The sequence below is a fragment of the Passer domesticus genome, chromosome 1, assembly GCF_036417665.1.
Source record: "Passer domesticus isolate bPasDom1 chromosome 1, bPasDom1.hap1, whole genome shotgun sequence".
Taxonomy (NCBI): domain Eukaryota; kingdom Metazoa; phylum Chordata; class Aves; order Passeriformes; family Passeridae; genus Passer; species Passer domesticus.
In genome coordinates this window covers 119,429,439-119,453,941 of record NC_087474.1, presented here as the reverse complement: position 1 = coordinate 119,453,941, position 24,503 = coordinate 119,429,439, and the positions used below count along the sequence as shown (strand labels likewise).

Sequence of the window (24,503 nt, the reverse complement as noted above, 5' to 3'; positions counted from 1 at the left end):
CCTTTTTCCTCCACAACTTCTGTAATTAGTGGAAAGATTTTTCAGGTGAGAAAAGCATCACAGAATCATTAAATTGTAAATAATGTAAGCCACAAGTCAAAAATAATGTAAGGATCAAACCAAGCTCTACTGCTTGCACAGGAAAACTAGACTCAAGTGCATATAAAGGTTACCAAGTATAGGGGAATAATCACCCTCCTGGCATTTATTTCAGACTTGTTTCATGTAAAAACATTGTTTTTGTTGATGTTCAAACTGACAGTCTTATCTATTGTACGGCTCATTGTTTTTTAGCCATAAGAACGGCAATTATGTCCTATTTTATTTCCTCATCCTAAATTTGCACCCTTCAAAAAGTCTATTTCACCTGATATTTTTAAATCTACCATTTCACCCATAAACTATTCAGGAGAAAATAAATCTCTTCTCCTCCTCCAGTTACTACAGACTGAGGGCGATGACAGTTTCTTAGTCCGAAGAGATGCTTTGGCCCTTCCTTTTTAAACCAATAAGCAAATGCCATACAAAAACTCTTACAGCCTTCCAACACACCACAAATATCTCATATTATAAGGATAAATCTGTTGAGTTCCATAAAGGAGGAACAAGTAAGTCAAAGCTTCTGTAATGTGTCCTGGTATACAGCTATACAATCGAGTTTTACAAGCAGCTATGTAAAACTGTTGCATTACTGTCCATAATATCAATTCTTTCCTTTGTACAAGTCTGCAAAGAACTTGCCAAAAGGCAACATGATGCTTTACCTGCAACTGTCACAAATAAAAGGTCTTTTTTCACATTCTGCCTTTAAGATAATACACTGTTAGACTGGGGCATTTATTTATTCTTTTTATACAAGTAGTTATAATGTTTTCTCATTCTAAAAGATACTGAAGTGTTTCATATCCTAGACAAATCACATTATTATTGGAACATACCAGATTCAGAACTTGGCATGACCAATTTTTTTACTTTCATGATGCTTCAATGTACTTCAACAAATATTTATGTTTAAAAAAAACCCAACACAGTGCTTTTCCAATTAGCCATAAAAATTAAAGATTTAAATTTAAAAAAGAGCCCAAGCCATAAACAAAAAAGCGCAGACTTACCTTCACACTTCTCCCTCACCTAATCAAGCAAACCAAAGAAACTTTAGTCAGTGATGCTCACTCCAGGGAAGCTAAACTCTTCTCTAGACAAGTCTGGCTAGAGCCATCACCCTCTACACAAAAGCCATGCTGTCTCAAAAGCTCCTCTCCTTCCCTATGTCTGTGCAGAAAGCTTTATTAAAAACATGAGGTAAGCATAAACTAGGCTACGTGAAAGAACACCCTGCAGAAGCCACGCAGAGCAGCAGGTGGTAGAGAACTACAGCTACAAGGGGTATCCACTGGACTGACCAAGAGGAGACTCATTTGCAGCATTGTCTTTTGGTATGTGACTTCTCAATTGCTCTGCAAAGGAAGCACCAAGGGTGGTGATGGTAAAAAGGACAAAAAATCATACACACTGAAAAGCCCACAGCACACAAACATGGGAATAGCTGTAGGGGAGTCTACCAAGGACCATTCTAACCCCCCTACTTTTGTCTCCAAGTATGATTAATGTCAGATGTTTAGGGAAGAGTTTAAAACAGGACAAGCATGCAGCAGGGTTGCTACAGAAGAGTCTTCCTGATTCCAGTTTGTGGCTACAACTAGAGGCAAGATCTTAGTATTTAATTCTTAACAGATTTGTCTTGTCTTGAGTTTGTCCAGTTAGTCTTGAACTCATGTAATCTTTCAGCATCTTGTCATTCTGTGACAAAGAATTTGGCAGCTCATATCAACTGGATGAATGAACTCCATTTTAATGCTGAATCACCTGCTAGTTTCACTTGATGCATCCTCGCACGAGACAGTGCCCAGTCATTCAGTTTACTTCTTATCTATCTATTATCTATTTATCTAATGAAACTCTATGGAGGGTTTCATTCTTGCCCTCTCCATAACAATCTCATAACAAATGAGGTTGAAGATTTCTATTCTCTAGAACGTTTTGCTCCTACCAACTTGCTTGGAAGCTTTTCAAGTTCCACTGCACCTTTTTTCTTATGAATGGAACGACCAAAGCTACTATCCACAAGTACAGTTTGTGTGCAAGCTTAAGGGATTCTTAAAATTGTGGTGTTTTTAGAAGCCTTTCAGAGTACTTAAAATCCAGAACAAACCTCAACCCTTCTCATATCTGACTATTTAGGTCAGGACAAAGCTGCTCTGCCCATTGTGTCTGCCTTCACAAGCAGACAGTTCTAGTCTGGTTTTCTGACTTAGCTTTAATGTTCCCTTTCCCATGCACAGGAGGGTGTCAAGGTGTCTGCAAAACAGCAACAAGTTTGCCGCAATCAGTGTTTCTAAAGAGTTGCAACCGGATAAGAGTACTTGGTGGCACAGGACTAAAATGTTGCATTAGGCAAGACAGAACCAGGGAACTGACACCAAGCAATGGCCAGGTGAAGGTGAATGGGGACAAGAGAATGAAATAGTGACTGTGCTGAGAAGAGGAGACAGAGTGGGAGGAGAACGACTGGGACTGAGTCAAAAAGAATGCCACTGTGCTGGGACTGAGCAGTGAATCAACAGCCATGTGCAACAGCTTCTCCATGTGTCCAGGAAGCTGGAATAACAAAGCCTGGCTGAAGTTGTGAGTAGTGGGAAAGATATCATATGAAGTAACAATTTCATAGCATATTTCCAGAGAGATTGAGGACAAAGATAATACCAGCAGGTAGTCAAGGTTGTTGCCCTTGTCTGAATGCAAATAATGTTATCTCAAGGAGGATAAAAAGGGATGGAGCAGCTGCCCTATATGTGCTACAGATTCCTGCAGAGCAGGCAAAATCCTCTTTAACATACTTTAACATATTACAGCTATGGAGTTAGAGACCATCTCCACAGAAGGGGTTAATAAGTCACCAGGGTTGTTTGTCTGGAACATGAGTGTCCTGATAACAAAAGAACTGTAAATCTGAACTGTCATCTGCAGATGATTCAGACATTTGTATAGAAACTGCTTATCATAGAACATGACACAGACCCTGACAAACTGGATATGAGAGGCATTATATTTTCATACCATTCCCATCCCTTCTCATTGTTCCCAAGAAAGTCAACCCCTTGCCCTCGCCCAACATTTCATGCCTCCAAATTTCTCAAGTTCTATTATACATAGTCTCAGATTTATTCCATTTGTTCTGCCCCTCTCTTATCTACCCAACACACTTCCACACTGCAATGGGAGCCAGGAACAAAAGTCATGTTCCCAATCCTCTACCATCAAGCTGCACTCTTTTCAAGCTAAAGACACACTGCCATGACTTAAAAAAACTCCTAAATCAACCACAAAACAAAACCCTACATAACTGACTTCTTCCATATATAGACATGGAGGGAGCTTCATTCATTAAAGAGAGATACACAAAGCATCATCCATGAAAGAAAAACACACTGGGAAAAACCTCAGGGGTTTTAAATAACCCTGAGGTTAGAGTTCTTTCTAAACTTTGGTATTCCTGTGCTTTCTAAGATAATCTAAATTTACTACTAGATCTTCACAATGCAGTAGATTCTACAAAGAGCTGCCACGCACTAACCCTTACTACAAAAGGAACTTTTCTGTTTTGGTGATAATTGACATGGAACTCATTAGAAGGAGAAGCCTAAATACAAGGATAGTTGGATGATTTTGGTACACTTCATGCTTTATTTGCTCTACTTGTTCTCTAAGGAATTTGATGACCTTGGACATTTAGGTGTCTTATTTTCACTTAAAAGCCATTTTACAGGCAGTATTACACATGCTTTTTTTTTTTGAGACAGACATATGCATGCCTTTCTTATACTGCTGCCACAAACCTCAACACCAGTAAAATTCACTTGTGAAAAGATGGAAGCTGCAACTGCACTAGGAACCTTGAAATGATATGCAATGCTTTTTTTCCACAACTGGTTGCAACAAGCATCCTTGATAGTAAAAGAAAACTTTACTTTTCCCAATAAATTAGGTGCCTCTCCTGACACCATGAACTAACAAAATGGGTGACAGAACCAGCCACTAACAGAGCATAAAATTATTTTTAAAGCACCGTCACAACCCACGAGGAAGACATAACCAAAGGCTTTTAGAGAATTCAAACCATTAGCCAATCTACTCTGTTCAGATCTCCTTCCAGAACTACAGTATTTAGAAAGCACATTTATAAGAAAGAGAAATTATTAAGACTGGTCCTATGTGTCCCATTAAAGTTCTCTTCCCCCATTTCTTAAAAATGAATTTACAAAAAATTCAAATTTTTCCCCTCCAATTTATTCTGAAGACTCCCAAGATAGTTTGGAAGACAAAGTCAGACAAATCAAAACTCAGCAGCTTTCTCACTGTGCTCATGACCCTTTGCAGAACGCAAAACTATTAGCAAATTATCCACAATAGCAAACAACAGAAAGCCTCATCAGAGGTGAGCAAACCAGCAAGACAAAAGCCTTTAACTTTCTATTGATGTTGTTAATTCCTCTGGCGATATCTTGTCTCTCCTTTCAAAGGAGAGCATTGCACTCCCAGCAGTGCATGCTCTGCTCATCCCTGTAGCCTCTTCTGCTGCAGCACCAGGCAATCTACCAACAGGAGACAGATGAGACCCTCTTTCTTTGCTTCAGCTCTTTAGATGGAGGTCAGGGCCCTGACAGGGCAAACATACTGCTTTGCTTCTCCCCGTTACTCCTGAAGATCCTCTGTGGTGCTGTCAAGAGCCATGCCCCAGAGAGGTGCCAGACCTGAGGAAATGCAGATGTCTTGTGTGGCATGCAGCTGCAGGAAAGCTAACACAGGCCTCTTGAATCTTGTTTAAAACACCAGGCAGACTTGGGGAGGATGTGGGAAGACCACAAAGAGAGGGGCATTCAATACATGGATGCCAAGACAGCAATGCTGTCAGCTGCGCTTAAAGCTGTTGCTCTCCAGAGCTGTGCAAGAAAGAATATGGGGCTCAGCTGAAGCCTTAAGTTAAACAAAGCAGAGGGGTTGGATTAGCATTCACAAACAGCCTGGTGCTTCAAACAACATAAAAATTCACTCTGGGAATGACAGCTCAAAGTCTGTTTATGTCACTGTCATAGGTGCTGTGATCCATCAGATTTCATGAATCCAGGATGTGGTACACAGAAATCTCTGCTAAGCTTAATTAATAAGTCATCCAGGAACTTCACAAACTAGGCACAAAGAAGCACAGCTACCTCAGTGACACTGTGGAATCACCTACAAAAGCACCTGTATGCATGAAAACTGTGATCAAAGATGCTTCCTTCAAAACAGACTCCAGGCATTTTGACACTACCAAAACCACACACAACGTGTATTAAGACACTCATACAACTGTGTCCTTGAGGAAGATAAGGAACCAATTCAGCCACACTGACATTTGAACCCCTGTGTCCCAGAATTATGTCCCAGAAAAATAGTCCCAAGATGGTTTAAACCATCAAAGCAAGGAATATCTGAGCCACTTAGGTATTAGTTGAACTAGTGTCAACAGTCCTGTTTTAAACTTAATGGGGTCATTGTTCAACTACAGACTGAAAAAAGCTAGTTATAATACAAATAGCTATAGCACCCCCAGAAACATCCTGTTTCCTATTCTGATAATCTGACCAAATCATGGAAACAAAGTTGAGAGGGGAAATATTGTCAGTGACTAAGGAAGAAAGCTTCAAGGCTTGATTCCTGTATCAGAAGATGCAGAGATATCCCTGCAGCCAGGATGCAGCAGAAAGCAGCTGGTGCACAGGTTCAGTTTTTTCTGGTCATTCAAGAATAAATCCTTTCACTTTGCAGGCATGAATGCAAAAGGTGTCTGTTTCTGTACCACTACTGACTTGCAATCTGCTGATCTGTAGGTTTTGCCTAAAAATCCCAGCTGAAGAGCCCAGTTCTCCCCACAAATATAAGGTTTCTGGTTTTGGAAAGACATGGAAGAGAGACACAGGGAAGGGAGAAGGATGCTGCCCAGATAGGTTACACTGTCTTAATCATTCAAGTTTTCCAGGATCCAACTAGATAAAGCCCTAAGCAACCTTGTTTGACCTTGTATCTGAGACTGTCTTGTGCAGGTTGAACTGGAGAAATCTGGAAATTGTTTCCAACCTGAATTATTCCATAAATCACACTTTTAGAAAAAATGGTGGGTATTTTGTATATACACTTCCTTCAATAATGAATTGACAAAAGTAAGTGCTTGCAATAACACAGTCATATCATCACCCTTTATCCATGTTAAGTCATCAGTCTGACAGGATGACACAAATTCCATTTGCCATAATAATGATTCCCTACCTTGAGATAACCTGATTTAAATTCTGTTACACAACCATAGTTCTAGACTCGATTCTAATTACCAAGCCAATGTTAGTTATAATTACCATTGTAATGGATCAAGAAAGCCAGGACACAAAAGCAAGTCCAGACATAACAGCACATCTTGGCCTGCTCATCTTTTAAGTGACCTCTTCAGAATTTCATGAAGTATGTTGAATTCCTTCCAATGTAATGCCACAGAAGGCATTACAGACACAGAATTTGTTTTGAGGGCTTTTTTTTTTTTTAAGAGCCAGGTTAAGACAGTAATAAATCCACTAACTAAACAACTGAATGAAACTTAAATTCAAAGATCAGAAGGCCTCAAGTAAAAGACACAGACCTACATATATCCATGCAGAAATGACTTCTAAAATAATGTGTTCTTTACTCAGGAAAAACCCCAAAATAAACCTTTTGCACAACATTAAAATTATTTTTGCACATTATTCAGTTTCACATCAGATCATCCACTGTCAGGGTACACAGACTGCAGCACAATAGAGAGCTGAGAATGTGGTAGGGATTTATTAAAGAGTTTTGACACACACAACACATGGCAACTCTCTTTTTCAGTTCTGTCTTCATTCAGCATAATAGTTTGGGGATATTACCACTCTCTACGTATTCCAGTCCCTACCAGGTGTCTATGAGAGTGCTGGAGAGGGACTTCTTACTAGGTCTTGTAGAAATAGGGCAAGGGGGAATGGCTTTAAATTGAATCAGGGCACCTTTAGATTAGATATTAGGGAAAAAAATCTTTACCATGAGGCTGGTGTGACACTGGAAAAAGTTTCTTAGAGAAGTTGTGGGTGTACCACCTCTGGAAGTGCTCAAGGCCAGATTGGATGGAGCTTTGAGCAACCTGGTCTAGTGAGAGGTGATGCCTATGTCAGGGGTTTGAAACTGGATGATCTTTCATTTTCCTTCCAAGCCAAACCATTCTATGGTTCTAAGATTCAAGAGAACAAGCTCTTAACCATGTGACTTTTTGATGAATTTTCACCCAAACCAGAAGTTAAAATCATCAGAAAAGTGTCTACTGCACTTATTAGTGTGCTGTGCAAATAAAAAGGATCTGCTGTATCCAGTTAAGCTTTATTCATGCTACATAGCAAATACATAAGACTAATTCCTCACACCATTCTGGGATAAACCTCACTTGCTCCCCATGTAAAGCAAGCAAATCTGGCTACCCATTAGGAACTGATAGAGTGGATTTACCAGAGAGGGCACAAAGGAAAGACTATGCTCTTGTAAGATACCACAATTACATACTCCATACAAATGCTGGCCAACTTTAGGGATTAAGTGTCTTGAGGAAGAGTTCAATTGGGGAAAATAATGCTACTCACTGCACAGAGCCAGAGGAAGTTCCTGGTTTCAGAGGTAGAGTGGAAGGAGAGAGGAATTTACCTCTAGGGGCACACATTTTCATTTACTTCCTAGCATTTAAATATTTGTAAGTTTAAAATAATTTATAGATAAGCAGTCCTTACAAAATATTGAACTTCAGCTCACAAGACAAAAAAAATATATCTTAAACTTATTCAAAAGATAAGGTTGGCAAAAAGTGGTAACTATCAGTGCATAAAAATAGGGAGTTTTTCAATTTTGAAGTGACTACATGGTGCTCTTTTGGAAAACAAGTATGCTGAAAAACTAACATTAATGGTTAATCTTTATTTCAGTACCATGCTCTCCAAGAAAAAAGTTCCCCATAGGTATCCACCACTAGTAACTGGAAATCAAGGAACTGTAAGAATAGAACCATCTGGAATCACCTTGTCAGATCTTTGTCCTGCATCATCTTAAGCAAAAATTCAACCACTTAAGGGTCAAATGAAAGCTAACATAACTCCCTCATTCCCTAAAAATAGTTTAAAAAAAGTAAAGTATGGTCCTGTCATATCTTGCACATGCTTCCTCCAAAAATCCTGAGCTGAAGACAAAAATTAGCTGTTACCACAAGGCCAGCTTCAACTTGCCTTCCTCATTATCCTCTATCAAGCAGCTTTACACATCAGAAGTGGATAGTTGATAGGAAAGACACAGCACAGGGACTTGGAACACAAACTGAGTCGTGACTGCAGCTTAACAGCCTAGAGATAAGCAAGAGTCTTATCTTCCAACCAAAACAATACGTGAAGCTTTTCTATGCAGTTAATATCACTGAATAGAAGTAATTTTTAAACTAGATATATTAGTATATAAGAGAGTAGGGGAAGAGATTTCCCAGTAGAAACATAATACACTCCCACCAAAAGTAAATACTACCATAAAGATATTTTGGCAGTAATCCTAACCCTCCAGAACCTCTTGGTATTTGGCATATTTTGAAGTGGCGTAAAAGAAATTTCATGGTCTTTTGATTATCCACACACTCCACTAGATTCTAGATATTTAGTAAATACCACAAAAATGATGATATATCAACATTTGGCTTTTTTTCCCCTTCCCTCACCATGAACTGGCCACAAAATTAGCAGGCCTTTTTAAAGAATACTCATACAGCAAATGACCTCCTATAGTGAACAGTGCTCTTCTATTCTGTCTTGGAAACCTCCTGGCTTGCCTGCAATTTTTTTTCTAGCAGTTTTTTCCTTGGAAAACAGCATATCCCAAGTAAAGCAAAACAAAGACTCCAGCAGGCAGAGCAATCACTGGGGATTTACCCTCCTGCATACACTGAATTCCCAGAAGAGTTTTCTGGTGAGGGTGACCACCCAGCAAAATTCCCACAGTGTGGCACTCCAGCTGGGATGGGGGAAGAGGAAATCTGTAGGGACAACCTCAGTTTCCCAATGTGCCCACATCTTTTGTACTAGTATAACTCTTCTGGTTAGATTTAAAAACTTTTTATTACAGTATGGTTGCATCCCAAAAAACCCTCTCACGAGCATCATTAACATGAACGTGTCTCATAACGTTTATCCAGCTTTCCATGTACACTGGGATAAGTCATGCTGGTGTAATAAAAACAGGACAACTTTTACCACTGGCATAAATTTCAATTCTGTTTTCACAGCTTTATGCAGAGCATGCAGCCTCTTCTGATGCTGCAGCCTGGGATTTAGGCTATATAAAATAAGGTCTTCAAAACTTGAAAACACTTGACTAACCCTTGCTGAACTCTGAGCTACAGATGCTAGAGTGGGACTGACACCCACAAGAGCCTGATGAGTGCCAGGTCACACATGTTGCCACAGCCAGACCTGCTGCTTCACAGAATCAATTTGCTGGAAAAGGCTCCAAGATTATCAAGTCCAACCTATCACCAATCTAGGTCTAGTTGCCCATGTTCAACTAGACCATGGCACTAAGTGCCACATCCAGTTTTTCCTTACACACCTTCAGGGAATGGTGACTCCACCACCTTCCTGGGCAGCCCCTTCCAATGTCTGACCACACCTTCTGTGAATAAATTCTTCCTGGTGTCCAGCCTGAGCCTCCCTTGGCACAACTTCAGGCTAATTTATTTTGTCTCCTCACTTTTGTCCCCTTTTGTCCCCGGGGAGAAGACTCTGACCCCACCTGACCAGAGCCTCCTTTCAGCTGGTTCTAGAGAGGGATCAGGTCTCCACTGAGCCTCCTGTTCTCCACACTTCACATCCCCTGCTCGCTCAGCCGCTCCTCATCACGCTCCAGACCTTTCCCCAGCTCCGCTGCCCTTCCCCGGACTCACTCCAGCCCCTCAATGTCCTTTTTGTGGTGAGGGGCCATGGACAGAGCCACCGTGCCACCCTCCGGCCCCAGCAAGGCAGCAGCACCCTGCCATGGGGCTGATTCCTGGGAAACTGGAGGCTGCTCTCCCTCCTGTGTGAGCAGGACTCCCTGTCACACTCACTCGCAAGCATTTTAATACAGAATCGATACATAAACGAGTTTCAATAAAGCTTTAATCCGCTTCGCTGACAGCCTTGCCCGTGGCCCCGCCGGCCGAGGTTCCCGGGCCTGCGGTGCCCTCTGCCGGGCTGCTCCAGCACCGATCCCCGGTGGATCTGCTCCCGCCGCTCCCACACCCGCACTTCCTCCGGCCGATGTTCCCCGGCTGCCAGGCCAGGGCTGCCCCTTCCCCGGCTGCCCCTCTGGGGGTCACAGCCCGGCCCCTCCGCTCTGCCCGCCCCGGCTGGCCCTTCTCGCCACATTCCGGCACGGGGCTCCCTGGTGCGGCACCGGAGAGAGGGGAAATCACAGAGTGACAGGGAAAGGACCTCCGAGACCACCGAATCCAACCTCTGAACAAACGCCACCATCACATCAACCAGACCACGGCACTAAGCACCACGTCCAGTCTTTGCCTGAACACCTCCAGGGACAGTGACCCCGAGCAGCCCATTTCAAATGTTACTGTGGCCTAGGGTACCATCACATCTTAAGTCTTTTCACACAGGTCAGTTCACTGTAAGATACTAAATAAATAAAGATCTATAGCTGACACAGAATGCTTCTTTAGAAATAAACTTACATTTTCTGCAGTAGAAAAAAAAAAAAAGAAGCTACCATATTCCCTTCTCACTGCTTTCCCTTTCTGGACTCTGCAATCCTCATCACTGAAAAGGGAGTCCTGCACATACTCCTTTAACTCTATTCCCAACATCTGGGTTTTTAGAGAGTCACAGTCTCAAAATATTAAAGAGAAACAGGGAATGGTCTCTCACCCACCACACTACAGGAAATTTGGGCACCAACTTGTCACAAGCAGCCAGGGACTGTACAGAGTCGAGGTGATCATCTCTGGTGAGAAACCCACCCACCTGATAACTTTTTGCAGACACATTGACATACAAGAAATCAAATTTTAATATAAGAACAAGTTGCTCCACTGCAAGGGTGACCAAGCACTGGCACATGTTGCCCAGAGAAGTTGTGGAGTCTATGCTCTTGGAAATACCCAAAACGAAACCCGACACAGCGAGCTTCAGCTGCCCAGATGTGAGTAGAGGGGTTTGACAAGGCACTCTCCAGAGGTGCCTTCCCACCTCAGTCATCCTGTGACTCAGTGACCACACTACCAAGCTCTGTGTGACAGGCACTGCTTGGTTTTGAGGTTTGGCAGTCAAAGAAAATGCCTTGAAATTCTTGTGTACATAATTCCTTCTGAAAAGATAAGGTAAGCAAAATTCTCACACTGCCCCAATTCAAACGCAAACAAATATGAATACATTCCATAATTACAGCAGCAGCTTTTTTTCTCAAATTTGGAACAGTTTCTCACCTTACAAAGCTCATCATTCTCCTCTTTGACAGGCAGAGAATTAGTATTTGTGCAAGAGTCCGAGTCTGATATCTCTACTGAGCTGTCCTCTTTTTCTGACCCATTGCACTGATCGGTGGAATCAGTATCCTTCTCCCATTCAATAAGCTTCAATTCATCTAAAATAGAAGATTGGTAAAAATAGTTTTTCTTAATCACCATAAGCACAAAGTCAGAGTAATGCTACAGCTATCCTGAACTTGGGGGAAAAATTGCAACTTTTTTTTTAACCTATGTTCAACTGATCTTTGTGTTTAAGTATTTTGTGTCTCATAAAGGCTAAATCCAACTAGCCGAAAAAGTTCTGTGAGGAAGGATAAAAATCACATACATACCAAAAAAAAAAAAAGTGTCCTGTCTGCAAAGAGGCAGTACATTTAACTGCACAGGTAGGTAGGGTGTTCTCTTTAGTTTAACTATTATTAATTTTAACTTGGTTTAGTTAAGGGGTTTTTTTGCCCAGCTGCATTGGATTTTCCATGTGTACTTGTTCAGAATTAACTGTCCTAAGCAAATGCCTTAAGCAATGTTAACTAACATCTGCTATTAGTGATAATCCTCACAGAGGAACAAAAAAGCTAGTTGAAATGGTCACCTCCTAAACACCATGCCTAAATATACAGGTCTGCAAATCAAATCTCTAAGCACTTCAAAGAGAGAATTGTTGAGGACAAATTAATAGGAACAGGAATAAGAAAAGATGGAGGTAAAAAGCCAACAAATAAAAAAAGCACCAAATAAACTCTCAATGCAATGGCAATAAACAAAGAGATGCAGACAGAAATGCAGAACTTTTTTCCACCACCATCAGCACGGTGTGATATTTAATGCAACTCCAAAAGTCCATTTGTAACTCTAAGGATCTACTGAAGGGCATGGAAACCTGAGCTGCAGTAGCACCCTCACAATCCTTTAGGTCCAAATGCCACAAGGTGTTGACAGAGATAATTTCAATGTGTTTTGCATAAATGAGCATGTTTGAAGGAGAAAGGATGAAAGATTTTTGGGGGGTTGCTTTTTTGCTTTTGTAAATGTCCTATTTCTGACACTGGAATAGTCATGTACAGGGGAGAGGCAGCAGAGAAAGAAGGCACCTGCACCATGCTCCAGGCATCTGTACATACCCATGGAACTGTGGCAGTGCTACTATAATCCAAATACTAGTTTCTACATTGACCTTTCAGACTCTGAAGTCACCCAGACAAAGACACAGCTATAGTGCTACCTCCTTTCACACACACAAATGCATTTCTGTTTCTGGCTATGAAGAAGCTTCATCAGAAATTTTAAACACAGACATCAGCAACCAGGTAGCACAAAGAGGTTTAATTTGAAGCTGTGGGACAAGTTGCATGCAACTTGTGACACTGGAATAAATTCCTTGATGAATACAAGGTAATCCATTTTGTCACATTCAAGTACTGACACTCAAAGTGAACTGCACATGAAAGGGAACATCCCTTTAAAAAATACTTTTTCCCTACTGTCACCACACCTACAACTGTACCTCTATAAGCACACACACATAGAGGCAACACTGGGTATAATGCTAAAATTAGTGTATATCATGGTTACTTCAAAAAACATGGAAATTACAGTTCTTTTACTGCCCACTGCTTTCAGGATATTTTTGGGTTTAGAAGAAAAACACGACAACTGGATTTTCTCAGTAACCTTCAAGTAGATACATAACACATCAGGGTTTCCTCAATTACACAAAGAAACCAAATTTTGCTATCTTATAAGCATAAAAATATGTCTGTGTATTGTCTCTTAAAAAAAAAAAGAAAGATTAAAGCCTGCAGGATATATTTGCAGGAGGACAAGTGAATGATATTAATGGTAGGTTAGAAAAATTCCTATTCAGCAACAGATTGCAGTTTAGAAAATGAACAGTCTTTCCTTTTCAAAAAGAAGAAAATGACTAGGAATTACAGAAGATAACCATCAGATATGTCAATGACAGTATTATATAAATGAAAGGAGGAAGATTTTGCATTTTTGTTTTAAACCTAAGGAGCATATTTCACCAGTCCCATATGAAACAAAAAGTCATCAACCAGACAATCTATTTGCTCAGCTCACAGCAGCATTTGAATGCTTTGCCAGACATCCAGGATCCAGTCTAACTGTAATATTTTAGATCTAGCTGAAGTACTACAAAGTTAACCTAACTTATTTTATGTTGTAAAGACTTCCTAACAAGCTCTAATGCAACTTATACATTCTCCCAATTAACACTTCTACAACAGAGCATATAATTTTTCTGTCTTCAGCTGCACTTTTTAATCAATTTCTCTCCCCTCTGTCATTTCCTGGTCCATGAATTAGAAAGGAAGTTCTAAGAACTAAACTCATGTCTGTTCACATAGTGCAGCTAACAGGGGAAGCAAGGAAGACTGTGTTCTGAAATGAAAATAGATGACACAGAAGATGATGCTATCAGCAGCTGCAAAGCCTGCCATATCTAGTCAGTAGATGCAGAAAATTGTGTTTCTTTACTCCAAGGTTTAAACGTTTTGTACATAATTTATAGTAAATACTTACTCTATACCCAGATGAAATTTATGGAAAAAAAAACCCCAAGAAACAAAAACAAACCCCTGCAACTGATCTAACCAAAATAGGAATGGATCATGCCATTTTGTCAGAATGCCCTCAAGAATATTTTCATTACAGCACCTGAAACTGACAGAAGGTTTCTTGTTAAATCTTGCATTTGAACTTACCTTCACTACTTCTGTCCTCTAATAATAAATCACATCTGCTAGGCAATTCCTCTGCTTTGGAAGTGTCACTTCTTTTGCTGTCCAACCTTGGAATCAACGTTTTATTTCCATCATCTGAAAAATCACTGCCACTAGAGGTCCATATTATGTCCTCAGCTTCCTTAGAGCTTTCAGCAGCAGCAGCTCCTATGAAAAAGCATTGCAAAGTGTTAGACTGTTACATAAACACAGTTTTGTTAAATTTAAAAGTATTAAAAATTAAACTGTACTATTTTTAAAGGGCAATATTATAAATTCTGTTACTAGGCATCAGAGATTAATACTGAAGCATTAACTCACATGTATTTTCTTATTCATACATGCATTATTTTCAGTTTAGTTCTCCACAATAAATGCTAACATTTAATTTTATACTGTGTCCTTCAGCATTGTGAGGACAAGTCATGACTGTCTGACATTTAGACCCCCCACACACAGTCCTAACACTCCTCCACTCCCCCACATGTACCCTTGTAAAATGCTGAGTGGTTTAAAGAAAGACTGTCCTTAGAATTCTGGGTTTCGGAGCTCTATGAATATCCAATGAGTAACACAGGAATAAAAGTATTCCATCAGTAGAGATTACTCTTCAGTTTTCTTTCAGGGAAAAAAAAAAAAACAACTTCTCAGGTGTTGCAAAGCTGGTGTGTTTTTGAAGACATTTTAATTAAAAATATATTTCTACATTATTTTTAATCATAAAAGCAAGGAGAAAAGGATTTATGCTTAGCATGGAGCATACAGAACTAGGAAGGCAAATTTTTCCATTTCCTACCACTTCTAAAATGTTATAAGTAAATGGGAATTTAGATAATTACTGGGGTTTGGAATCAGGCAGAAGGGCCCAGAAGAGTAAAACACCACCACATTTCCTCCTGCAACACAGAGAGGTTCTTCTTAGAAAGCCAGAAAAGCTAGAACCCCAAAAGGTAAAAAAAAGTGCCCAGTAGGTCACCTACTTGCATCCAACAGAAGCAGCACAGCTGTTGGAGCAAGCAGAAATAGAGACTGAAAAATACCACCCCCTCTTTCTTTCCTTTCCCCTGGGCTGAAAAAAAAAGGGAAAGAACTAGAAAGAGTCAGTAAATCCTCCTGCTCTTTATTCTGACTACAGTTCTTTTTTTTAAATGCCAATAGTAAGCAACTTGGGGGCATACAGAAGATTGCAAAAGCAGGAGGATGATAAAACTCTGATTTGCTACCTATTGCTCATATTTACAAAATATGTGTGCTCTCATGCCTGCTTGCCTGTCTAGAAGACGACAGAATAATTTCACTTTCAATCTATACAGCTAAGGGCTATTTTTCATTCCCTACTAATAAAATGGGAAGGATTAAAATATCCCATCCCTTTTATAATACACACCATATACAGAATTAGTGATGCTTCTTTCACCTTTTCAAAAGCAATAGCTGAGAGCCTGCATCTTTGTGAATAAATTTCTGGCACTATGGGTGAATGGATGAGCCCCACCACAACAGCGAGAGACTGTGTGTGTCTCATCAAAATTAGCTTCTAATTACAGTAACAGAAGAAGAAAGCAACCAGTATTTTGAGCCAACTTCTACCCCAATACAGAACAAAATAAAGTAACAATAGTCTCATGAAACAATCAAAACATACTAGATGCACTTTCAGCAGATGTTAACAGTGGTCCAAGACGTTTCTTAATCCTGGATTTCTTATTAGAAGGCCTCTGGGACTATATTAAAAAGAGACAGATTTAATCACTAGGACATTACAAATAATTTTAACATGTATCAATATATTCAAAGCTGTTGTTACTCACATACCAAAGCTTAGCAGAACAATTTCAAATTAAATGTAAAATCTTTTACAAGACTGTAATATACTGAAGTATTAAAGCATAAGAATAGTAAAAAAATCTGAATTTTCATAGATTTGGAAAATACAAACTTTCTGTGACTATGACAGAAATCATACACGACCTTGAGAAGAACAGGAGCCAGTATTTTCAGCACTAAAATGTCAAAAGTGGGCAGTAACAACATGCTTGATAAAGCATATGTCCTCTTTAAAAGTTACAGAAATAATTACTTGGTTGCCCTGTCTCTGATTTTGCTATATCCCATAAGATATGCAACACTGTGACTGCTCAGTGCCAGAGGAAGAAACAGAAAAGCAGCTTGGGCCAGCACAAAATACTCTTCATTCAGATCCGGCTGATCGAGCACGATTTTCTACACTTAATTTACTATTACAAACACTCTTCTTGGGTCTAGCCAAAAAATCTTCAGATGCAAACTACAGCAGTTTTGTTCCATAGTTTTTAGGAAATATAGCACTCCATGCGAAAAATCAAATTACTTTTGCATCCTTCAGTGTATTACTGAAATTTTCTAAGTGATGAGTGCTATCTAGAACATAACATACTAACATATGCTCTGCAAGTTACACTAACAAGTCAAGACAATGTCCTTATGTAACTGTGCTTTCCATTTTCTATCTATTTTGGCAGTGGCAACAGCATGCTGTTAGTTTGGAAACAACACCAAAAGAAAAGGCAACATCTTATTCACTCGAGCATGGAAATTCACTGTCAGTTTCCGTCTCTTTGTTACACCACTAAGGCAGCATTTTACCTCCAGCACTGAAGTGCTCTCAAAACCATCCCCACACCTAAGCCACGCATTGGAAATCGATGTAGCAGACACTGATGTCCTGAGATTTGATTTTTTCAGACCTAGGGGTGTCTCATCTGGGAATGGTGTGCGTTCTGCATTCCAAAGTCTCTTTCGCTACAGAAAGGAAAAACAAACCCATTAAAAACACAGTGTAGACATAATCAATTTCAAGTCAAATTTACTTACTCTAGATTTCCCCTAGTATTTTCTGAATGTTTACAAATTCCCATTTTTAATGAGCTCAAGGAAGAAAAAACTCTCAAACATTTGCAAGCATCTTTTATGCAGCTCTAGATAATAACACCACCACCAAGGTCAGGGGAAAATTAAATTTTTTTATAAGTACACTTTCTGTTGGTCTAAGTTACATCTCATAACACCTGATAGCTTCCCAGTGAAGCAGAAAATATTATGTTACACAGGAACAACTCACTAAAATACACTTTAACTAAATAATGCCTTCAAAGTCATATTTAATGTGCTTTAATTTTGTTTATGCAGGTCACACTAGGTATCACTTACAGTTGACCACTAAAAATAACCAATCAACTAAAAAAAACCACCCCAAGCTCTTTCAGCTGTAGGAATTACTTATTTTCACATCCATTTCCCCACCAAAAAGGTTGCCTTCCCCTTACATGGGATGCCAGAAGTCATTTGGAGCAATAGATAAGTCACGAAACAGGATGCTGATTAGCATCCAGTGCTAATTTCATGCAAGAGATTGTGACTTCTGAAAATAGCTGAAGATGAGAGCATTGCCTGTTATCACATCCAAAGCTATCTCTCAGATTCAACACCAGTTTACACATAGAAATTGAACTTGAGCACGATAAACATCTTATCCTACAGTGCTACTGAAATTTATCTTAGAAAGCACTGACTGTATCATCTAACTACATCTGTCTTCTTCTGATATGCCTTCTCTCAAGCAACTGCAGTTCCTGCCTACAAATAATTATTACTCCAAAGTTAAGTTAATCAGCACACATTTTCTGCCAGGCTGGTCAATCAGGACTGTAGCATACATGCCAAACATATGCACAACAACAAAAGTAGTGTGGAATCATAAAATAAATATTCTGAGTTGGAAGGGACCCACAAGCATCACAGAAGCCCAACTCCTGCCCCTGCACTGACCCAAGAATCACACCACGTGCCTGAGAGCACAAGCATTTGGCACTTTTTGTCCATTTTGTAAATGGCAATGCATATTTGTTTTCCATAGGGTTTTTTCAGTGCTCTTAAGAACTAAACAAGCAGTTCGCAAAAGCGTACAGTGAGCAGCGTCTTACTTCACCCCTCCAGTCACACAGTCCTGCTGTGCACAGTAAGAAGACAGAGCAAAACAAATGCACTTTGCAGTTTCCACTGATGCTAACTGACCCTGCTAAGAGCCTCTTCTAAAACTGCGGGGGTATTTACACCTCAAAGCACCTACTCATTATCACCAAAGTCATACTGTCCCCATCACTACTCCCACAGATATATGAAAGGTACAATCTTGAATCTGACATGGTATTAAATCCAGAATCAACAGGGCTTTGGTAAGGACACGATGTCAGGTAAGGAGACTACAGCAGTTTAACAAGAAAGGTTAACATTACGACACAGAATTTAAATGCTGCTTCCCTCCCAGTTAAGATGCTGGCCCAAGCCTCAATTTCCACAGCGCTTAGACAGGAATCTCTGCATTGGGCTGTCCTCTTGGCAAGTGCTTCTGATGGTTTTTATCTTAGTCAGTGCTAGGAGTCTTGCTTACATGCCTGGTTTTGTATCTTCTAGAAGATTTTACGAGATATATTTTGCAGACAAAGACTTACAGTATCAAATACAGTTCATGTTAAAGCTTATTTTTGAATGGGATGCTCCAGTTTTGAGGAACACATCTGTGCCAACAGCAGCACCATAACTTGCAACAGGACACTACTTCAGATGGTCAGTTAAAAGCAGAAATGGTTGCAAATAAGTGAAAATAAATGCACATAATTGCATGCACAAAGTTGCATGAAAAGGGTTTTGTAATATACTTCTATTGTTAGCAAGCTTAATAAGCACAGAAGCTTACTCTGTTAAGCTTCTCATTCATATTATTCTTAAAATCATGACATTTGTTGACAGATAGCAAACCACAATTTCTCAGTGCTGTCCAATACCAACACAGGAAAGAAAGAGCATGACATAAGAGGCAGGGGATGAACAGCAGAACGTGGCAGCTGAGACAGCCATTGCTGCACAATTGCCAAGATTTGGGAAGGGGACACCATATAAAAATCTGCAGTATAAAAGCTACATGTTAACTGCCTCTCCCTAAGTAAGAAGGGTTAGGGTGGAAATAGAAAAGACATGCTTACAGCCAATAAGGTTTAAAAAGCAAACTGAGTAGAACAAATAGCTAGGTTTATGCTTAGATGGTTACACTTCTATTTAGAGTGCAAGCTAAATGTACTAGAAGTGACTTTTAAACAACTGAAATTAAGTGTACTAGACAGTCATGGCTGTGACAGGCAAGAAGACTTTTCATAATTGATGACTTTAGAGCAGAAGAGTTTTATTTCACCCTGCACTTCCTTAGCCTGACTAAAGGCAGGGCTGCTCAGGTTTTCAGAGCAGCACTAGAGACCTGTCTCAGGGCACATGGTTCCTTGACAAACCAGAAACCACTGGAGCCCCCTCTTCCCCTTCTTTCTGAGCACTTGGCACTCACCAGACTCTGTGCAGTCACAGCAATGATAAACCAAACTGACAGAAAACTTCTTTCAGAAGAAGCACTTGTTACCTACAGCTGGTGCAGCAGCACAAGAAAGGATACAAGGATCAGTGGGACCAGTCCAGCAGCTGCTTGACACCATAGCAGCTTAATTACAACCTGAAGAACCATCAGTACTGTGGACAGCTCTGGTTAATTAGCTCTTTGTTTCACCATGCATCCTGCTCCTCAGATTCAAGAAAAATCTGAGAGTTTCTGCTACCACCACACAGAAATTTATAGCCACTACAATCACTGAGAATACCTGAAAACATTCCCCCAAGTCCCAAACCAAGAAAGTACAGAAATACACCCTTCACATGAGATATTCCTCAGCTACTGCAAATTCTGGCAGACTCCACTTGGAAGGAAACAAAAGAGCAAGACTTATGATTGTTGATACTGACAGCAATGGCTTTGAGTTCCATATTTTTAATAGAAATACATTGCCACCATTTCCCACATCCAAGATCATCTTAAAAAACTGGGGGGAAAAAGCAAACAAAAAAACCCTCAGAGCCAATTACCCCATCCCAAACTCCTTGTCAATTTAAATCTCTCCATATAAATGTTTGATGTGAATTCAAGAAACTAGACCTTCAGTCCACAGTCACTGAGAGGGCCTGGGAGCAGCCTGCAGGGCCTGTTTGGCTCTTTGCCTTCAGATAAGATGGGAACAGTGGCAATGCTGGGGACAGCACCGTCACCCTTCCCCTGCAAAGCCACCTTGGCACAGAGGGGCAGTGTCCAAGGACTTCTGTCACAGCAATACATCTGCTGGCATGCAGAAATGGCAAGTTTTAAGGGCTCTTTGCTTCTGCTCCAGCCTGCTACACGGCAGCAGAGAAACTAACGTTTTAAGAAGCTTACTTCTCAAGAATAAATATTTATAATGAAACTAATCTAAAGGCTGTGCTGTTCCCAAAGAAATGCAGCAACAAATGTGAGTTCTTTTAATCTTGAGTCACAAAGTTAATAAACTTTTTCTTTTAATCTGAAATAAAAATGGGGCACACAAAAAATAACTTGTGTAATTTATTGAAGGAATGCATGAAGTGTCTAGAAACAAGGTACTGGAATAAAAAAAAAATAAATCACTGAATCAGGCTCAAAAGAGCTAGAGCATGTAGACCTGCCATACATCACAAAATTAAGATTTATTACAAAACAGAGTCAGACAAAGAACCTTGTAAATTGCATAAGGTGTCAGAAGCCAAAATATGACCTCTGAAATTTTGAGTTAAAAAGGGGAAGGCTAAGATGGCTACCTCATATAACAATTGCCTTGACCTCTGCTCCCAAAAGCACTGCAGTTTCTTCTAAATGAGTGAAAAAAACCTGAGCTACTCCTGTTGGCATTAGTGGAATTAGGACCAAGCCCTCCTCATGAAGTGCACAGCAAGCAACCTCACCCCATTACTCCTTTAGTTATTTCCAGTGAGATTAAGGTAAATCAGCCTACATAGGTGCATGTGTGTGGAAAAGGAAGGCACACTCTGAAAAAACCCTGAGAATGCATAGGGATTACACAACAGCAAGTACAGGGCTGGAGTGTTGGATTTGACTTTTAAATAGATGCTCCTACCTAGAACATCTCCACTCAACCAATCTGTGAGGTTACTTATGCCCAAGACTTGTTACCCAGAAACACCCTGCATAAAGTCACTGGGACCATATACTCAGAGGCTACTCAGTACACAACCTTTGCATTCCAGACAATCCCACTTCTTTGGGGCTGCTTCAGAAACCACAGGAAGAGCCCCCAGGAACACATGACCCAATATATTATCTACCTCATGTGCAAGTGGCATTTCTTTGACACATCACCTTCTCTAGCACAAAAAGCAACATAAACTGAAGGAGAAAACCAATGATAAAACATTTCATTGCATGAACTCTTCCTGCTACTGGCTTTCAAATCCAAAAATTAGTCATGTCACTTAAACATCAGTCAGAATTATTAAAATACAACTGTTACAGTCTTCCTGAACAGAGTAGAATTAAAAAGTATTGAAAATCACAGCTCTAGTTGCCAGAGACTTTTAATGTTTTTTAAAAAAAAACTGATGGGAGCAATCACATAAAAGTACACAAATATCCAACACTGATCAACAGCCATCCTCATCTTTCACCTTTGTTGTCATCAGTTTCACAGGAAAATACTCCAACTAAAACACTTCAGCTTGTGCTGGCCTTCAAAAGTCCAATTTCAAGAGAGTACAAATTTGACAACAAGCACCACACTTTCAGCAAAGAGCCATTCCATGATACTGAGTTAAAAGTGTAACTACTGTTTTTAGTGCCTAGATTAAAAGTAAAGTTCTAGCTCTAATTTAATCCTTGCATTTTAAACTCTCAAGTGAGCATTCAAATAAAGGTCACAGACTTAAAGTCATGGTTTGTATTTTATTCCAGTGAAGATTATTTTTTTACTCCTGTAAAAATCAGTATGCATATTTTCCAAAGATGACTCACAAGGACACGTGTGGTCCCTAGAAAGGTTCTCATCAAGTTGTAATCATTCATAAAAAAATAGATGCTGTAGAATCACAGTTAATGACAGCAATTATAACCTGCCATACTATACCTTCTTCTACTCTCGTGGTAAAGAAATACTAAAACCAAATTAAAATCCTAAAATAATTTCCCCATTGCTATCGATGTGCGAGACCAAAATTTTAAAACACTCTTTCAAAACCTTTCTTTGTGTTCATGATTTTTACTATACTAGATAAAAGACTATCCTCAATGACTTACACTGACATATATAAGATTACCATTTGAATGTCAGGATTTTTTAACCTACACGTCCTTTTAAAAGCAAGAATATAAATTACTATATGCTTACATTGGAAAAAAAAAAACAACTCTTATGGAATAAGAATACTACTGAAGTATACTTTGTATTAACTAGTGCCAAGTAGAGAGAAATCTGCAATCTATGAAAGCAGTTAAAGCAGAAATATTTTAGAAAAGTTTACACAAAATTAAGTTATCCAAAATGGCTAGGATACAATAACAGTATCACACATTTTTGTTACGTCTAGATTGGCATGGATTTTTAATCAATTTAATTAACAGTCAGCAAGTGCTCTATTTCCCCTTGATCAGTCTAAGTTTTCATTCATCAAGAAACATTATCTTTGTCAGCAAAAGGAGCTAAGATTATCACAGGCTGTTGCCACATTGCAACAAGAATTGGTTAAATCCTGTTTCAATTAATTGTGCATTTTCTCACTAGGCAAGAACGCAAAACCTTTGAGAAAAAAAATACGTGTAGTGTCAATTTACAAGTTAATTTATGTGAAGTGCAGTAGGCTATTTTAAACCTTTTTTGTAGGCTTTTTTCAAGCTGTTGACTTTTTCTTCCTTTAAACTTTCTTTTAAATGTGCTTATATTTAAAAAGTGGCTGAACATGCACACCAGTATAGACAAAATTCCTTAGGAACTAGATCTGTCATTTGTCAGCTCTACACATCAAACAACACTTGTAGTCCGTCTTTCAGCGGTATATCAATATTAGCCTAAGCACATCAGAGCCAGCACATCCTAATTGCTCCTCTGCGGGCAACATCCAAAGGACCAAGCAAATGACCAAAGCAAAGGGACAGGAAAACAGCACGGGGCGCTTCTCCTCCCTCCACACCCAGACAAGGAAGCGAAGCTGCTCAAAACAGTATCAATCCCGGCCAATTCCCACAATTCTCTTTTCCTCTCAAGTTTTACTCTCCCTGTACTTTTCCCCGCCTGCCAAGTAAGAAGGCCGAGCTCCCCGCCACTCTCGGCGCAGCGGTGCCAGGATGGATCCCACTGCCGGCGCTGCACAACCGCGCACAGCGGGAACGCGGGGAAGGGCCCGGGCTCCCGCCCGCGGTCCAGCGTGGCGGGTCCCCAACACAAGCACCGCCTTCGGGCCGGATATGAAAGGGCAGCGAGGGCACAGCGCGGCGGCCGCTGCTCTGCCGCCGCCACCGCCACCAGCCACCCCCGCGCCCCTCGCAGCGGGGCCGGGAGGCGCGGCTGGCCGGCGGCCGGGGCGCACGGCAAGGCCGCCGCGAGGAGCGCGGGGAGCGGCACGGCTGGGCCCTGCGGGGCGGCCAGGGAGCATCCAGCACCGCGGCCGAGCCCCTTCTCCTCCCGTCCCGCCGCCGCCGCCGGTACCTTCCCGCCGGGCATCGCCCCCGGCGCGGCGCCGCGTCCCCGGTCACGTGGCGGGGGAGCACCGGGGGCGGGGCCGAGGGAACCCCCGGCCCGCGCCCGCCCTTTATAGCTTTGGCGCCGCCGGAGCCGCGGCTTGTGATTGGGCAGAGCAGGGGTGACGTCAGGGGAAGGGCGGGGTTCCCGGGAGGGTGGGGCGCGGTGCGCGCGCGCCGGGGGCGGGCCGGTGCGGCGGGAGCGCGCCTCGGGAGCTGGGGGCATTTCCCGGCGGGAACCGCCCGTGCCGGCCCCGCGTCCCTCCTGCCCTCCCTGCCCGGCTGCCCCGAGGCCCCAGGCGGAGCTGGGGCTGCCGCGAGCGAGGCGGCAGCCGCCAGCTGGGCCGTCTGTTCTCTGCCCTGGCAGCGCTGGTATTTGAGGGCACGGTGCGGAGGGTGATGTCTGAGCTCTGCCCTTCTCTGAGAAGTTTTTCAGCCTGGGTTTCGCCGCTGCGTCCTTCGTGATAGCCAAGGTCGCTCATGCATCCTTCGGGATAGCCGG

General features: G+C 41.1%; 1 protein-coding gene across 2 annotated transcripts in view; it reads right to left on the bottom strand.

Annotated features, from left to right (window-relative positions):
* SPIDR (scaffold protein involved in DNA repair) overlaps positions 1 to 24,096 on the bottom strand; it is a 193,696-nt gene extending 169,600 nt beyond the window's left edge. The window contains exons 1-5 of one of the 2 annotated variants that reach the window (XM_064385696.1): positions 23,970 to 24,096; positions 17,017 to 17,172; positions 16,037 to 16,115; positions 14,374 to 14,559; positions 11,606 to 11,763 (exon numbers count right to left, since the gene is read on the bottom strand). In XM_064385696.1, the coding sequence (XP_064241766.1) occupies positions 11,606 to 11,763; positions 14,374 to 14,559; positions 16,037 to 16,115; positions 17,017 to 17,172; positions 23,970 to 23,984 (594 nt within the window). In that variant the 5' untranslated portion in view covers positions 23,985 to 24,096. Of the gene's footprint in view, positions 1 to 11,605; positions 11,764 to 14,373; positions 14,560 to 16,036; positions 16,116 to 17,016; positions 17,173 to 23,969 lie in introns of those variants that run through there. The other variant, XM_064385705.1, reaches the window with a different exon arrangement.
* Positions 24,097 to 24,503: the final 407 nt, after the last annotated feature.